Source organism: Temnothorax nylanderi, unplaced genomic scaffold (genome assembly GCF_030848795.1).
Source record: "Temnothorax nylanderi isolate EJ_2023f unplaced genomic scaffold, tnyl_v1.0 TNYL_tig0016_pilon, whole genome shotgun sequence".
Classification (NCBI taxonomy): Eukaryota; Metazoa; Arthropoda; class Insecta; order Hymenoptera; family Formicidae; genus Temnothorax; species Temnothorax nylanderi.
In genome coordinates, this window is record NW_027249078.1 from 776538 (window position 1) to 795563 (window position 19026).

General features: G+C 33.8%; 2 protein-coding genes across 5 annotated transcripts; one reads left to right on the forward strand and one right to left on the reverse strand.

Annotated features, from left to right (window-relative positions):
• The first annotated feature begins 165 nt into the window (after positions 1-165).
• On the forward strand, positions 166-5210 carry Atg14 (autophagy related protein 14). The gene is made up of 9 exons (XM_071698573.1): positions 166-578; positions 800-905; positions 1159-1240; positions 1330-1567; positions 1869-2059; positions 2135-2291; positions 2436-2612; positions 2700-2838; positions 2923-5210. The coding sequence occupies exons 1-9, from the start codon at positions 379-381 to the stop codon at positions 3082-3084; spliced, it is 1452 nt and encodes a 483-aa protein (XP_071554674.1). The 5' UTR covers positions 166-378; the 3' UTR covers positions 3085-5210.
• On the reverse strand, positions 4486-18555 carry LOC139768420 (protein phosphatase 1B). 4 transcript variants are annotated; one of them, XM_071698585.1, is made up of 6 exons: positions 17907-18457; positions 16282-17203; positions 15831-15948; positions 12784-12901; positions 12109-12163; positions 4486-6199 (listed from the first exon to the last, which is right to left on the reverse strand). In XM_071698585.1, the coding sequence occupies exons 2-6, from the start codon at positions 17092-17094 to the stop codon at positions 6182-6184; spliced, it is 1122 nt and encodes a 373-aa protein (XP_071554686.1). In that variant the 5' UTR covers positions 17095-17203; positions 17907-18457; the 3' UTR covers positions 4486-6181. The 4 variants fall into 4 exon arrangements, with proteins under 4 accessions (XP_071554686.1, XP_071554685.1, XP_071554684.1 ...); XM_071698584.1 differs by lacking the exon at positions 4486-6199 and having other exon boundaries at positions 7750-12163; positions 18162-18555; XM_071698583.1 differs by lacking the exon at positions 4486-6199 and having other exon boundaries at positions 7750-12163; positions 18156-18555.
• Between the last annotated feature and the right edge of the window lie 471 nt (positions 18556-19026).

Consider the following 19026-nt stretch of genomic DNA (forward strand, 5'->3'; position numbering starts at 1 on the left):
AAGAGAGTAATGAAAGAGAAAGAAAGCGACATTTTCCTCATCGAACGGCATTGGTCGGAATTGTCGGAAATCATCGCGTGACGTCAGGGCGAAAGACACACAGCTTTGGAGTACTTAGGACTTTTTGGGGCGAACGACGGGACGAGGGGAAGAGAAGAAGGGCGCGCGGCGCAGCGCAGCGCGGCGGCGCGAGTAAATAGTCGCGGATCAGCTGATGAGGCACAACACAAGAACACAACACAAGCCAGTCGGAGGAAGAGGAGGAGGGCCCGTCGTTTTCCCGCTGCCGTTGCCATTGCACTTGCCACCGCTGCCTGCTGCTGTCTGCTGCTGTTGCTGCTGCCGCTGTCGTCGCTGTCGCTGTCGCTGCTGTTGGTTATGGCGACGAGTAGCTCCGACGGCTCCTGCACCGCGCCCGCGGACTTCCAGCTCTCGTCCGAGCTCGAGGACGCGTCGAGTCGCCTGAGCATGAACCTGCTCAAGTGCCCGTTGTGCCATAACAGCCGTCGGATTTTTTATTGCCGCCAGTGCGTCCAGAATGGGGATTTTATACATTCGAACACCGTCTACTCCGAACGGTGCGTCTGATGTTACGTTTCTCTTCTCTCTTCTTACATTTTCCGCGAACGGAGCAGCTCAGTGGTTTTTTTTCTTTTTTTTTTTTTTTACATCTTTAAGATCCGATCGAGGCCATGGAGCGCGTTATTTCTGAGAATACGTTATAGCTGTCTAGTGAGGTTGCTCCGGAAACTCGCTCGAGCTGTGGTTGTAAGTTATAATTACCGATGATGTTATTTAGGTTCGCGGATAAGCAGATGCGGCTGGTACGGCTGAAGGCTGCTAGAGCCCAGCTGGAGGAGAAGTGCATGAAGGCTCTCGAGAGGCACAAGCAAAGGGATAAACTGGTACCTGTAGAAATAATAATTATCTTCCGTTTTATAAAGCTGTAATAATATCCATATGTAAAGAGACAATGGACGTTATTGTTTATAGATACACATTTATTTTAATACCTGAGCACGAAGAAGCTGTTGTACAGAAAATTATCACGTAATTTGAACAAATGCATGTAATCGTGCAATTAGCAAGTAAAATATTATCTTGGTCAACATGTTTACTGCAGTGATGCAACGTTTCATTTTGAACCTGTAATTTCAGATTTGTGATATAAATACGTGTAAAGAAAGAGTGAGACTACTTCAGTCTTTAGTAAATGAAACAAAGCAAAGTATCTTTAGAGGTAAGATTTAAAATCTGCAAGTGATAATATACTTGATCTAATAGCTATCCCCTCTCCCATTAATTACTTCATCTTTTTTTGACACGTAGGCCAGCAACGTTTGAATGTTTTGAAAGATGTTAATCATCAGTTGGGCTTTCGAGTGCCACGGCACGAGGACAGAATAGAGAAATTACATCGTTATGTTAATGGCTTGAAAGTAAAGCAGGAGAAACAGAAGGAAGCTGTGGATAGGAAAAGGGAGCAATTAAAGAAAGTTATCAGAACTGCTGCCAAGCAGTTGATTCAGTATATTTTTCCCTTATCTAAGGTCCAACCAAATAGGAGGTATTAGATTTTATCTCAAAAATCTTTCTCTTCAATCACACAGATATTCTAAATATAAAATGTATTGATTTTAATATTAGAATATATACACACACACACACACACACACATACATTTTAATTATAATACTTATTACTAACTCATTCTTATATTATTACATGCATGTAATTAGAAAATAAGAATAAATTGAACTAATGATTCAATAATAAGAACACAATGACATAGAATTACTAAAAATTTCGATCTCGTAGATTGTTAATATATTATAGTTTGTTATTTATAGTTTGGATGTTATTTATAGTTTGTGCAACAGCGAGGACAGCGACAGTGCCACTTCGGATATCCTTACTAGCGCATTAGCAGATGCATCAGGTACGTCATATGTACGGGGTAGGTGGATTAGCGAGAAAGAAAGTTCTTTGGAAATTCATCATTGTATAGTTGAACCAACGTTACCAGCGACAGGAGACTACAGCGCTTATTCTCTTTGGGGTAATTGTATTTATTCCTATATTGATTAAAGATATTATACGTATTAATACGTAAGTATAATCGTGTTACATTTAGTTGCAGCAAATAAAGATGGAGTACCAGGTACGAATAAAGAAAATGCGATGCACAATCCAGCGTATAATATCAGTGCTGCTTTGACGTACGCTACACAACTGGTTAACGTTCTTGCCTATTATATTAATGTAAGACTACCATACAAAATTACTTGCGGGTATGTATCAAGAGTTATATATATGCTACATGCAGATATATTCTTTATTTTTCTCTCCCTGTCTATTTTTATTAACTCTAGTTATTATAATGTATGAACAAAGCTGTTTGTAATATTTTCTTCATCCCGCTTATGTTCTTTCAGAGAGTTTTGCGGAAATGAGTTGTCGGACCAAAAATTCGCTAGAAAAGTAGCAAGGCTAAATAGTAATGTATTACATTTGTGTCTTACGCAAAATACGAAAATAGAAGTTTTACACCCCATGCATACATTACAAAACCTGATGCATTTGCTCAATACTGAAATTAGTGATCTCGGAAGGTAATTCACAAGAATTTTACTGATTTTAATAAATAGAATCGAATTTGTAAAATTATGATAACCATATCTGTGTACCGTATGTTATAGAATTGGACCAATGGAAGTTGATCCGTCTGTAATAGCACAACTTCACAATCAATTAGTTCCTGATTTGGAAAATAGCGATGATTCAGCTTCCGATGAAGAAGACCTGTGTTGGGGATGGGAGGCTGTAAGTCATACTTCTGTAAGTTATATACGCTTCTCTATAACGAATCTCGAGCAATGGGAACATGACGGATGCTTGTATTCATGGTGGTATATTATGTAGGTACCAAGTATCGCTTGTCCCGAAATGGCAGTACCTACTTCTGGTGCGATGGTTAGTCAGCAATCTTCTAGTATGCAAGTGCATCAGAGCGTCGCTGGTGGCTTGGTAACAAGTGCGGCAGCCAGTATCGCTTCGATTTGGCGAGGTTGGACTAATAAATAACTTTTTCCTTTTGACCAATAAGTTTCTTTCGATATAGATATATTCACTGTATATTTCAAATTCTTCAAATCAAAGGACAGAAACTCCGAAGAGGTGCTTCGAAGTAAAAATGATATTTATATTATTATAATATTTGTATATCATAGGGGAAAACGGACGTGATTTGAAATCAACATGTAAATATGACTTTCTTAACTTACACGTGACATTCAAAGTAGTTCAAATACGCTGTGACAGATTCCGTTAGATCTGATGTCTAACTTAGCTCGAATCTAAAGTAACTAGAGAAGGATTAATAAACTGGCTGTTTAATAAATTTACGGACATTTTATATTTCAATTGCACCACACGAAAATATTAAATTAGATTGTGATATATTAAAATGTATACTAATGGTCTACAGAACAAGATGTATGTTAATTAGCACAGAGATGTATACCGATATATAGAATTTGTTATGGTAGAACATATAAATATGCAATGACTGCCTTTTCTATGCTCATCGCTCATGCGATCATATATCCCTACAAGTAAGATATGCTTCCCTCTATTAAATATGTCATTAAATAATCATTAATATATTTTATATTGCGGGACTCATTTGATGCAGAATTAGTATTAGAATCTGTATAAAAGTCTTTGTGAACATATCTTAAGATTGTAACTAATCTTTTGCTATTTTTTGGTTGGCGACAAGAATCTTCGACTGCAATAACATAATGCATTTGTTGCTAAATAATATTGAATAAATCAGTGTATTTATTTGATATGCTAAAATAAGTGCTGAAATATTTTGGTCAATTTTTGGTTGTGAAGAATACGTACATTACATTATTTATTATATGTGAGAGACTATTGTGTAACATTGTATATTTTTTACCATAGTAGAGTATAAAAATAAGATTTGTTAGACATTTTATACTTAATAGTATAAGGGAAAAGTATTGTAAAGTACATTACGTTAACTGATTTGATTATATTAAGTATATTAAGACGAGAGCATTGATAAAAATAGTATTGTGGTCATTGTAGAATATATGATCATCCATAAGAAATTAGTACACAGTTCTACAAAATAGATAGTTAATAATATGGTTTTCAAATTTTAATATTTAGTCCAGTCAATCTACAATAATCCTATTTTATTTTTGTACAGTGCATTGAACTTCATATTTTTTAGAAATAGTAACTTATTCCTGGTTATCCGATGTCTTGAAGACCAGGGTGAAGATAGTTAATAATTTGTTGACAATTGTGAAGTCAACGTAAATGTAGACATAATATATTTCATAATTATATGATGAAAATGCTTTTTGTGAAACATTTATCATCAGACATTAAAATTTCTTATAAACCGAATATTTTTTTTAGACGCTATAAGAATAAAAACACGAGAAAAGATGTGGGTAGACAAATAGATACTTATTCATTACAATGCTGCATAATTTTCTTATGCATATATCCAATTTTCTGAATAATGTTACAGCGTTTTATAAACATATGACAGAGAGGAAAAAATTTTCACAAATTACAATATTGAAATGTTATCAAACATAAATCTACATATAATTTAGCACAATTGTATATCTTATTTAATAACATATATACATATATATATATATGTATGTATGTGTGTGTGTGTGTGTGTGTGTGTGTGTGTGTGTGTGTGTGTGTGTGTGTGTGTGTAATTATTTTGACATGGTTGCTGTTTGTAGTATTAAAACAGGCGTTACCAGTACATATTTTAAATTAGATAATATTTAAGTTGGAGTAGATAACGGCAAATTTGAATTACAAAGCGCAACAATTTAAATCACATTTTTGGAAATGTACAACAATAAAATGTATGAAATAGCGTAAGTATTTCATATGTATGTGGGCGTGTGTGGATGGGCGAATATACAGTTTTTATCTTACCGTAAAATGGCTATGTTTTATCTGAACAAAGATGCATTGTGATACCTCGAATAAACTAGGATCTGTTTTTTTATTGTTATTGCTGTATATTTAAGTAATATCAATAAGAAAAATCGCATACTTTTTAAATATATCAATAACGGTATGCCCATACCATTTTAGATCTTTTGTATCATCTTCAATATTTTGGAATAAACATATAAAAATAATCTTTCTAGTATTGTATTTATATATAAGTGAATGCATACCTTCTTACATATGTATATATGCTACTGAACCAGTATAATAAATGAGCTAGTAGGCAGATCGAAGGAATAAGAGATGCCAGATAAATAAGTCTTGTATAATAGAAAAAGGAATACATAAATATTGGTTTCTATTTTCATATAAAAAGCAAAGAGGTTTATTTTATTTCGGGTAGAATAAAATTGCTTTAATTGCATAAGAAGTGCAATACAACCAAACATAATATAAAAAAATTAACTACGCCTTGAAGCCTGTTATGCATACAATTATACAGCAATATCAAGTGAAGAATACATCAATTTTCTACAGTTACATAATATACATTGTGTTTACATGTGAATTATGCTATGTTCATTTTTTCATTAAAATAAACTAAATGTAATTTTACATATATCAATCCAAAGAAATATATATATAAAATCCTAGAATAGCCTTTTTAACATTATGGGCAATATATTGGATTTCTAATTTAATAACCAAGAGTAATCTTATAATAATTTAACATTTTTACATAGTTATCAGTTACTTATGTAGCATAATTTTACTTCAAAGTTATGATTATCTCTGCGCGCTGAGGCTGATAAAATTTTATTACAACTAAACACATATCGTGAAGATGTTTTGTGTATAATTCGATGTATAAAAGGAGTAAAAAATGTATGTCTGAGATATATATATTAAAAGAGAATTTTCCCAATCTTTTTCCGTTTTACTCTTACAAGAGAAAATGCTTTGTACAATGTGTTCCTTTAACTACGCGTAAGTAACGACTTAAAAAAAAACTGACATTATGCAATTACCACTCTGCACAGTCTCTGCTCATGTAGAGTACTCCATTATGACTCTTGATGATAGATATCTCATTTTCACCACTTTCGGATTGGCCAGTCTATTGCAATTTCGCATGTATGAAATCGTATACATATTGTATACATTAACTGCTCTGTGAATTCTGTAAACACATCATTATATACTACTTTAATTTTTGCATACACATCTTTTTCTGGAGGTTTAATAGTCACATTATTTCGTTTCTTATGGACAGATATACCTTTGATTAAGTACTTTCAAAGATTGATTAAATATCTTCTAATTTGGCAAATTGTCATGTTATGAAAAATTTTGCACAATTTCTCGTAGACGAAAGTAATTGTGTACAGTTTTATGTTAAATACGAAATATTTGTACACAACTTCTTTTATCTACAAGACATAAGACAATACAAGAATAATGATATTGATATCATGTTATCTATATCTATATTTACGCTTCCTAATTTTTAGCTTCCGATTTGAAACTTGACTTTACAATTATTAATCTAATCTTGAACTTCATATTTATATTTTTACGCAATACGAATATATTTAATTAATAATTTCACAAAGTTTATTATATTGATATATTAACAACATATATAAATCTAATAACAATACCACTATATAATATACTTAATATTCCAAATAAATTACATGCTTACATGCATTGGAATATTATTAATGATGATTAGAAGATTATTATTAAAATTTCATTAATTTATCATTTTCAGATATTAAGAACATCACGATTCCATTCATTTTATTATAAGTGTAACGCAACAATAAACTTCTAACTACAATCTTGTCAAGTGACTTCTTATCATGAAAATAATACTAAAAATAAATAAAAATAGGATATTTACCTAAAGAACCGAAATTCTATATGTTCTCCTTCTAAAAATTCTTAACATACTATTTTGCAGTTCTTCCAATAAATAAAATATCGCTTTCTCTTATAGGATAATAATATTAAGATAATACACATTTCAATCATGCAAAAAATACTAGATAATTATAAAGTGGTATTGTCTAAAGGTAAATATTAGAGTGTTAAACACAATTTTTTGAAAATATTTTACCAAGTATTGGATGTCGGATATTCATATCGATTATTAATAATTATTGATTCATAATTATTGATAATATCAATAGCATATTTCTAGGGAAAACGTATTTACTAACTAAAGAAGAACGTAATATCAATATAAAAAAAATCTACTCGAAATTTTTTATCGAAAAACCTACATATACATATTATATACATATATAAACTCGGATCACTCCATTCTTTACACTCTTATTTTTGATAGAAGTAATAATTGATAACTTTATCATATTTACTGCTGCTGTATCGTACGAAGGTTTTCTAATTAATCACAATGATACTACGGTGCAAAACACATAACTTTTTATTGTAAAAAATAAGGTTCGCCGAATATTCAAGCAAACCTTATTTTTTCAGCGTATTCGTCTGTTTGTATAACAGACGATTATTACCATGTTTATCCTTTTCTGAACACTATAAATAAAACCATATTATTTGACATGAAAATTAGAGCAGAATAATCCAAGTTCGTTGTAGGAGCAATGTAACAGCTAACGACACATTTTATATTTAGCAAATTGCTTGGAAATAGGTAAAACGTCAGAAATCACATACGCTTATTAATGGCGAAAAACGAAAGACTTGTTCCCATCAAATCATTTTAATTATGCGTATTATGTACAATAAACATAGACAGGTATTGTACAATCATGTCGACGACTCTACACACGACAATAATAATATATCTAAAATAGTAGCGTTATACCGCATTTAAAACGCCAAAAATTTTGCAGTATACGACAGGCGCTTATTGTAAGATCTTAGCTTCCTTTTCTGTTTCCTTAACTCTGTCTGTATACTTCAAACGCCGCATAAAAATGTGTGTTAATTCTAATGTTTCCATCTTGAAAACAATAATATACATGATTTCTTTTATGATTTTCTCTTACAATTAAATTAGAAAAAAGATCAAGTAGAAGCTGTGATGTATCAAAATTTTAACAGCTGTTATTAAGCTTGGTCAGTGGGGATCTGTGTATCCCTGGCAGACTTGTGCTCTGGCTTAACAGAAGAATTAGGAAGAGCTGAAAAGACTTAACAAGAATAAAGAGTAATTTGTGATAGATTAGTGTTGAGGTACAAACGTTCATTCTTTCCAAATTCATCAAAAATTGAAATAAAATTAAACAAATGTTTGTTTAATGTAATTTCTTGCTACGGAAAAAACAATTGTACAAGATTTGATTCATCAGAAAAAAACATGACACTGATATTTAAAAGAAAGGATCTCTCAAGTGCCATAGATCATCTAGCATTCTCGTGAAGCACTGATAATTTAATAAGTGAATATTGCGTGAAAGCTGTTTATTTAATGCTAATTTTTTAAGAAATTTAAAGAATTAAACATAATTAGGGTCTAAAATGATTGTAATATAAGGATACATATACGACATTACAACAATTCCCCAATGATAAAATTAGTGATTGCAAATTTTCTATAATCCTATAATTAATATTGTGAATAACATTTAAAACAATTAAAAGATCACAAAAAGAAATAAATGCAGTATAATAGTTATCTCTTCACTACGATTATGCCAATTGAACTTAACTGATACATAATTTTACATAACATAATATTAATAAAATACTACTTTTTTCGTTTTCCTGAAAACATATATTTTACATAATTTTTTTGTCTTAACATTCGGTTCTGTAGAATACACACAAATATTGAAATATTAAAAAAGAATGCAAATATTGAAATGTTTGAAAAACATTGCTCTTTCATATAATTGCTTCTCTTTCAAATTTTATGAAATGTTCGACTTAATAATGTGAATTCTATTCAATATACAGAATAGGACTATATGTTTAAAAAATTCATTACAGAAATTTACTACAGAAAGATGGTAATCCATCCATGTTAAAATTCTAACTCAAATTTTTATGAAATAAGTGACATACATTAACAATAAATGATCAGTAGTGTTTGTAAATTAATATCAAATTAAGATTATGTGTTATGCCACCAAATATTTAATTTTTCATTAAAAAGCATGTCTCTACAGTTCTATAGATTGTTTGCAACGAGGTGAAAACACATACCATTAATATGGGCGTTATATCATTGTCACTAGATGAGGCACGAAAGCTTAGTAAAAGGATATTCAGCTATCAAACTATCTTTATAAATTCGTAGTCTAGATACACTCTATATAATGTTTCTAACTAGACTTCAATCACTTCAGAAAATTATAAAGCTTCACGTATATCTGTAATATATTTATTCTGTAATTCACAATCTTGTGAAAATCTAATACTTCGTGTAGTTTTTGTTAATAAAATTAAGAAGCGATATTAGTGATTAATAGATCGCGAAAATTCATGACGTTTTCATGGTGAGCCACTCTTGCTCGGACGATCCAAGATTATTTCTTAACTAATAATAGTGGAAGGAAGGTCTTGCTCAGATTCTGTGAAAATGATTATATATTATTGTACCACCTCCACGCACATCTTAGCATTGTCCATCTGAGAAAACATCATCGCGGAATGTCATAAACTTTCGCGTCCTATTGATTAGATTTGAAAGAAAAAGTTTGAAGTACCAGCGAAATATATTTATAGTATCTTCACATTTCCATTTAATGAGACATCGTTAGTAAAAATAGAGGGTTAATCCGTTCTCTGTATAAGATTTACATATTTTTATTTCTAATATATTACTTTAAAAAAAAAGGGTAATAGATTGCGTGTTAACTTTGTTAATTTCAGGACATTCCTTTTTATAACCAGAAACGGTAATTATACTTTGGTACATGTATACTCCATCGTATGCACGAGGATGGCCTTGATATATAGTTTCCACTTTTGCCTTAAAAGATGCGTTTTTATATGCGTGGAAAATGATTACAAAAGTTAAAGATAAATGGGTTAATGCTTGATATGCGTTATTCCATTATTCATAAAGCTGATTTATGTATTTATATATGTATTGGTGGTAAATGTTTTATTCTAACACTGTTGATTAAATTGCATACAATATGTTTGAATTGCATGTTTAATAATATATTTACCCTATCTCCAAATATACATTAAATACAACAGTTTAATCTATTATGATTGGGTAGCCAAATATAAAGTCGAATATAAAATTTATGAAATAACATTATGGGAAACTAAACTCAAGGCCTCCTTGTTAAGTGTGTTATAAGTGTATTCTCATCTTTAAAATTACTTGACGAAAATATCGGTACACTGTTTCTCAGATAACTCTTCTGTGTGTATATATACAGGACTGATAATTTTAAAACTAAACAATCAGTTTTCTTCCTACTCTTCTCCTGTAAAAACTTTCTGTGTTTATGAAGTACATTGGACTGATAATTCCATAAACATCGAAAACTGATTATAAATGAAGAGTAGGAAATACCGATCGAAGAAGATAGAGATATATATATATATATATATATATATATATATATTCTGAGCGCTAATTTTTCCTAGATCTACAAAAATATATAATTGTATATCGCAATATTATGCATTTTTTTATCAACATGGCAAGAGGGTATGACAGAAATTTTCTACTAAATTCTTATTGAGTTCCATGAAAATCTCGCTTCATAATGTATCACGTATGTATTGTAATACAGAAATTTTTTTACAGTTTTGAGGAAAATACATTCTTGATGAAAGTAACGTTAAATCCTGTTCGCGTGTGAAAGAGCCATACAAGCGGTATAAAATGTATACTCTGTTGTGCAAATTTCACAGTAATTAAATATTGAAGGACATCATTTTTTTTTTAAGTATCTCCAAATAAATGCGTACATAATAACATATTATGCTCTCTACTTTTTTTTTTACATATTTATATATTATATTAAAACTTACACCTTGATTAGTTTTTATATTATCTAGGTTTTTCCATTTTTATTCCAGCTTGTATATCTAATTTTTAGTGTAACATCTGTTTAACCCTCTGCTTATATAATAACTGTAATATAAACATTTTTTTCTTCCCTGAATGAAAAAGAAATTTATAAAATCCAACAATAGTGATAATTATAAAAAATAATTCAATGGTGACAAAAGTCTATAAATTAATTGGGATTACTTGTAAACCATGTAACACAATCTGCTTTACATTTTCTCCTGAAATATGCTATCAATTGTAAAAATGTTTTCTTATATCTGCATATAAAGCTTTTCATTTGTTCGACTTTCTCATACTCTAAGTAAAATATTGTTCAAAATAATAGTAGTGCGTGTTAAAATTAAAAATAAAAGTAAATATTTTTAATTATCCTTAGTCCCTTTGTAATTGATATTTCACTTGTACTATTATTCCATTAAAATTATTAACTGGCTTAATCTGCAAATTAATAATTTGCACAAAATAGTGGAACTTAGTTAAGTAAATATGTTCATTATCGATACAGCGCTTAAGTTTCAGCCATATTTCTAAAATAAATCTTGTGATCTTTTAAGAGTAATATATTCCTTAGATAGATACATAATCCCGGATAATGTTTCAATGGCTGTTGCGATTACTAAAGTTACGATGGATAAGGAAATTTTTGCATAGCTTGAGTTTTTAAACAAATAGTATAGATAGATGAATAGAAACACTTACAAAAGTACGTAATATTTAATTAATTTATACTGCATAATATTTAATTAATTTACGCACTAATTTACGTTGTGCCAATCGTGGGTCACTTTGTAGAAGTCTACTAATTATATGCTTTACGAGACTTACGAAACTTAGTTCTGTCAAGACTCACCAGTTTATAGTACAACATCGTAATTTTTCTTTAACACTGATAGGATTTCCTTACATTAGGGATTACTATTCAAATAAATGTTTCCACGGTAAATCTGCATCTTTATATGAATATGGAACATGTCTTATTATTATATAATTGTACATTTGATGCAGTTTAGAAAACGATCGAGGGTTAGTTATGTCAAAGGGATGTATCCAACACTTACAGAATGCGCTTTGCTGGGACACATTTCTCGAAACATTTTCTCGATGAAAGGTTGCCTGAAAGAAAAAGATAAATATGGTCAATGTACATTATGAAATCTCCAAGAGAGCAAGTACATTCAGATGCATTTGGAGAAGGTCAAATATAAAATTATTGGGCTCTCACGACAAATCTAATTATATTCTGGAATCTAGCCAAATTCAAAATTGGTAGAAGACTGTCGATTCGGTTGTATTTGGTAGTAGCAACGTTAACATTACCGTGATCTCACCACGGAGATAGTAAAAAGTTTATTCTCAGTTTCTATTGACAAATATAACTAAATATGCTAAATATATTCTAAAATATCTTCTTCAAAGCAATTATGTATGTATATATATATATATATATATATATATATATGTGTGTGTGTGTGTGTGTGTGTGTGTGTGTGTGTGTGTGTGTGTGTGTGTGTGTGTGTGTGTGTACATGTTACGTAAGTATGATTCATCTTTCTCATATCAAAATTATGTAATATTCAGCTGTACAGAAACTAACCCTTTTAACAATGACTGCCAGTAAAACGAAAAATATTTAAAAATTTAAAATACTTGTTACTAAGAATTTTTATATAGGTATTTAACAGTGTGACTACATATTATTTCTAAAAATTGTATTTTGATATTACTAAACTTACTTTGCGTGAAGACCACCACCAGGAGGCAGGTAAGGAAAATCTTGGTCGCTTCCTCTAAGAAGTTCAAGCATTTTTAGGTAGTCAAATTCACTCTTATCCTCCTCTTGGGCGATTATTTCTACAAATACAGAAGAAAAATATTAAGGTAACTCATATCTATTATTAGAAAGTTATATTAAATTTTAATTTATAAATAATATAGTAACTAATTACGTGTTTTTCTTAGATTATGTGTGCAATTCTAAATGCAACTATCAAAACATATGCATAATGAAATGTGCTTAATACGACTCAATATTTAGAATTCAAATTTTACATAAATGTAATGATAGCGATTATTTGCTTTCTAGAACCACTGTCATTTTACGCATTCATGTGTAATTATATATATAAGTGTATATTTCCATATATATTCCTCTCTATTAACAATAAATAATTTTAAAATAAGAATAAAAATCTGATAATCTGCTTGGAAAAATATAAACTATGCTTGTACATGTCAATTTATAATGATACCAATAATACAATGGTTTTTTCACATGCGGTTTGTCAAGATGCTTGCAGGAATATTATTAGCAAATGTAAAATAATTAACAAATATCGAAACACACACACGCACGCACATACAATAATACAATTGTGTACATGCATCTACTTAGGACTGGAAGAGTAGATTGTACATTACATTTCTTATGGAAACATACTCTTGTCTTAAGTAGATACATTTTAGTCGAGCTTTCAACATATGATTGTCCACCTCTGGAATTGTATATCCTTCGGATATTAGTTTATGGGGAAAAAAAAGAAAATAAAATCTGTTGCAATGTTCCTCCATAAGAAATGCATTGCTATTTAAGTTGATATCGAAAATATATAATAGACAATGTTAGAGTCTCGTAAGAAAATTTGCACCTACCTTATGTTTAGATGAACTTTAAGAGGAACAAACATAAACAAGAGAGGAACAACTTTCTTTCATATATATATATAGTTTCTACTTAGAGATTTAGCTTTAGGTTAATTTATCAACTCCAAGGGTGGAACACATCTTTCAGCAACAATTTCGCAAAATATTTATTGATAACTTCTGTCATTACATGACGAAATAATATGTACTAATTTTATAATACTAGACTAATTTCTCTCTCTCTCTCTCTCTCTCTCTCTCTCTCTCTCTCTCTCTCTCTCTCTCTCTCTCTCTCTCTCTCTCTCTCTCTCTTTCTCTCTCATCTTTAAGAGAATGATATGAAACACATTGATTTAATTTGGTCATAAATAGGGCACAGATGTTTGTGAGTTTTCACGATGAGCCTTTCCAGATGGACGGTGCCGAGGTGTTGAAGAGTACAATCCATATATAATTTTCTTTCGATTAATTTAATAAAATCGTTCTTCTATTCTAATATTGCCGGAAAAACAGAAAAACAAACTCATTTTCGACCGAATAAGATGACTCATCATAAAATTTCAAACTTTTATGCCCTTTTTATGCTTAATAAATATAGCATTAATGCAACGTTTTTAATAAATCATATATAGAGTTGGCTAAAATTACTATAAAATATTTTTCTCATGAAATAATATTATAAATATGTATATACTTTTCTTATATATGGGTTATTTTTATAATATTTTTGTATTACTATACATTAAGATTGTACTCGTATCTTTAAAGCTTTGTAACTTACGCACTTTTATAACAATATTAATATTTAGGAAACAATCATGATTGTATTACAATATAATTTAATACTCTTAATAACAGCCCTCTCATAGCACAAGTTAGTATCTTTGAGATATGTGTTACATTAGTCGGGTATACACAGTTTTAACGTGAGATCTGAGGAAATACAGATATATTTCAGCACATGAATTATTGCATCTGTTTTCACGTATCATATGCATATATAGTAAATTTAATTTCATAAGAAAATCGGTGAGCTTTGTATCGAGCTCATAGAGAATTTTGGAAAATATAACAGATGCAATGTGATAAAATTCATTGAAGTGAAACAAATATGCGCTTTTGCACACACAGGACGATATAAGACATCAACAGTTTATAAATGTTTTCTCATGTGACAGATATATCATACGAGACATCAACTTTATTAACCACAAAGTGCAACGTTAAAAAATGGGAAATCACACATTCGTGGTTATTATTACACATAATTTGTACAATAGATTGTGCAAGCTTTGGCATTTACATTTTGTTTCCAAATCACAATTAAAGTTAATGTCAATATTTTAAAGAATTTTAAATTGTTATTTTATTACTGTACGCACATTAAAACACTGGAAAACATTTTTTTATCACTTTTGTAAAAGATTGCTTTGTGTGTAATGGACTAGTTATATCTTGTGGCACACAGTGATATGTAGATTGCAAATATAAGATTATTCTGAAAATAAAACTCTTGATCTTGGACTAGATTAGATTACATCTATGCGACATTGAAAATATTGCTGTTTTGAATTTTATATATCTATTAATTTTTAGAATATAGATACACATATCACCTCTAATAACACAATAATAAATCAATTTGTCAACGACAACATTGTTCTAACGATATTATAATACTATTATTTTCTCTATTAAACTTTTAATTGCTTAATGCACACCACTTGTAACCGTATGCAAACAGTTGCAAGCTAATATACTGAAGTCATTCATCCTATTATTATGATTGGTCTCTTTCTATTCTTTTTTTTCCGACTAAGCTGCAGTATATGCAGCGTTGTAAATATCTAAGAATAAAAGAATTTATATTGCTAAAAATAGATTTTTCATATAACAACTTTCATAGTAATATTTTTATGGAGAATATATTTTTATATGCTTTGGCACTAATGAAATTCTTCACAGTTGTGCAAATTTCTATTAAATATGGATCAGGAAGAATCTCTCATCTTACATCTATTTTATATCAACAAACATTAATTTACTATGTCATTTTCGTGATGTAAGTGGCATCGTGATCTTGAATTAATGCAACAACATAAAGAATATAATGAATTAAAATATGGAAAAGTTAAAGAACCTTTAATTTTCCTTGCAATTGCCATTTCCAGCACAGCCTCCTGCGTCTGAGCTTCAGAATTTGGTTTTGGTGCAGCCGGAAACGTTACCAGAACTATACTCATATTATCTCTGCTACCCTGTAATGAAATTTTAGATTGATCTGAGTGCATCCTTGTAAAATAAAAATATATCAATTATCATTATCAAAAGTCTTTTGCAGTTATTCCATACAACTATAGTCATAAAGAAAACTAAAAATATGGTTCAGCACAAGTAGTATATCATTTTATCATTTTATAGACTAAAAATAATTTTTAAAATATTTCTGATATTTGTAATATTTTTATATAAACCTTGAAATAAATAAATATAGCTATTTTGATATAGTCAAGGTACTTTTTACACAAAAATACATATGATACATGTCTAACGTGAAAAAAAAAATATATATATATAATACAATGAAATACCTTATAAAGACAAGTGTCTACAACCAGATTGGTAACTGCTTCTAAATCATCAGTTAGCTGCAGCCTTGAACGTATAAAATTACATAAATCTTCGTTGTTCATTACATCCCAAATGCCATCACATGCTAAAACTAGAAACTCGTCGTGTTCATCGTCCCTGTCTAGCACGAATATTTCTGGTTCCGGCGACACTAACTGCTCACAGGGGCCTCGATCTTTCAGATTTTTGTACTCGTAATCACCCAATGCCCGGGAAACCGCCAGAGATCCGTTAACTCTTTGGATCATTACGCTACCGCCCGCGTTCTGAATTCTCTCCTTCTCGGCGGGTAAGACGGGCTTGTGATCCCGCGTCGAGAAGACTGGAAGTCCAGCCCTGCAGAGTACCGCCCGAGAGTCGCCGCAGTTGGCGATATAAATATTTTTGGGTGATATAAATGCACACACCGCCGTGGAGCCGGACTTGTCTGTGCCGGCGCTCATCTCGGGCAAATCTCTCATCTCGTCGTCGAGTCTGAGGAATCCGGAGTGGATCCCTTTGATAACATCCTCGGCCTTAAACTCCTGCGTCTGCATTATACATTCTAATAAGTGTTCCGCACTGTGCGCCGATACCAGCGCACCCGCATGCCCGTCAAACACCGCGAAGTAGCTCCAATCCGAGAGGCCACCCTCCAAGCAGGGAATGGCTCGGTGAGCGTCTTCCATCTCCATTCGCCAGCCCTGCATGCTGGCGACGCCGTACCGCAAACCGTTGCCCGTGCCATGCTCGTTGCACTTCTCTGTCTTCGGAGTATCCAAAAACGCTCCCATATTACTCGTCGAATATTTATTGTACCAGCTGATTAATTTGTTCCTCGCTCTATTATTTGATTAGCATCATTCCTACCGATCCGCAAAATGGCACTTGTCTCACTCTTACCTAAAATCAAAAGCCTTACTATATTACAACAGAATTTTTCGCTCCGCACTATTGTTTCGTCAATGTTGGCCAATGTATCGAGCATCTCGGAGATGTTGAAGCGAACAGATTCTACGAGATGGAATTTGAACGCCAATCGTTGACACGGTGACGACAGGGCGTCGATAACGCGGGTCGAGCCGGTCGAGCAAGCTACTTGTCGTACGCGAGGGTTCAAATGACAAAGGCCGAGGTGAGGACGATCGACGTTACGGGAACGTCAACGACGCGACTGGAGCCCGCGTATCGAGCGGCGTTTTGGCAGCGCGCGCGTTATCGCCCGGCGCGAGTAAATCCATCGCTTACGCCACGCGTGGCCGCTCCGCGCGCGAAGGTGCGATATATGCCGTCGAGTATTCTCGTCATGAACAGTGTTCTTTCTGCGTGATATCGTCCCGCGCGACGGATAGCGCGGCGGATAACGCGAGCGAGCGGCGATGGCCCCGCGCGCTCCCGTTGCCCGACGACGACGGCGACGGCGACGGCGACGGCGACGGCGACGACGGCGACGGCGACGGCGACGACGCGCGCGCGAGGAACCTCTTATTTGGCAGCGGCGAATTTTCGCGACTAAAATAGTTTGCTCGCTCGCTCACACGCATGCACGCGCGCACGCACGGCTCCTGTTCGCGCGGCTGCCGAGCGTACGAAGCGGAGAACTTACGTCGGCGAACCGTGACCAAGGATCATCGTCGTTTCAGGTACTAAACGGGAAGCGTGCTCCGACAAACTGCCGTCGCTGTCGCCGCTGCTGCTAGCCGCCGTCGCCGTCGCCGTCGTCACCGTCGCTGCCGCCGCCGCCGCCGCCGCCGCTGCCACTGCGTGGTATATCGCAGCGTATTCGCGGAGTTAATGCGCTCGCATCGTATTCTCGTCGGGCCGCGCGCGAACTTATCACCGTCGCATCACGTACTCGTACTTCTCGCTCGCTGGCTGCTGCGCCTGGCTGGCTCGCTGCCTGGCTCGTGCCGTCGCCGTCGTTGGTCGTGCCTGCACACACAGAAACAACGAAATCGACTCCTCGCATGAATGGCGGATACACACGGCGGTTCGGCGCGACGCGCGTGCGCCGGTTTATTAATAGCGGCCCGCGCGCCGTCGTCACCGCCGGCCAATCGGCGCCGCGCGATTTCCGTTCGCGCCCGCCCGATATCGCGTTTTATAGGATCATCGCGCGAGGTAAAATTAACTCGCTCTCCTTCCCCCTCTCTCTCTCTCTCTCCTTCCTTTTGTTTCTCTCTCTTCCTCTCTCTCTCTCTCCCTCTCTCTCTCGCACTCGCGCGCGCGAGGCACTCCGCACTAGAATTAACTCCGGCGAGGTGTCGCGCGAAACGAGCGTTACGAGCGCGATTTCGCGGCCGATAGATCTCGCGCAGTCACCGATAATTACTTGCGACGTTAATTGGCCGGTCGCGTCACGCGACCGACTCGTACCCCCGCGTGACCAATTCGGCGGATCGCGCGTTTCCCCCGTTCGCACCGTCCCGTTCCCCGTCCCGGAGTATTATTTGTATATCCCAGGATCGGTTTATTGATCGGCTTAATAGCCGATGGGAATTCCGCTACGGCTGAGAACGTCAACGGGTCATTGGATTGCGCGTTATCACGGCCAGATGCACTCCATTAATCCGCGTTTGTCCGCCTCTCTTACACGATCCTATCTATAAGTGTCTATAAGCACGGACCGCCGCCCGCCGCCCGCCACCACGCCGATTGAGGCGATCGGCTTCATTGATCTCCTAGCGCGCGCGAGGATGCACGCGCGACGTATATGCACCCGAGAG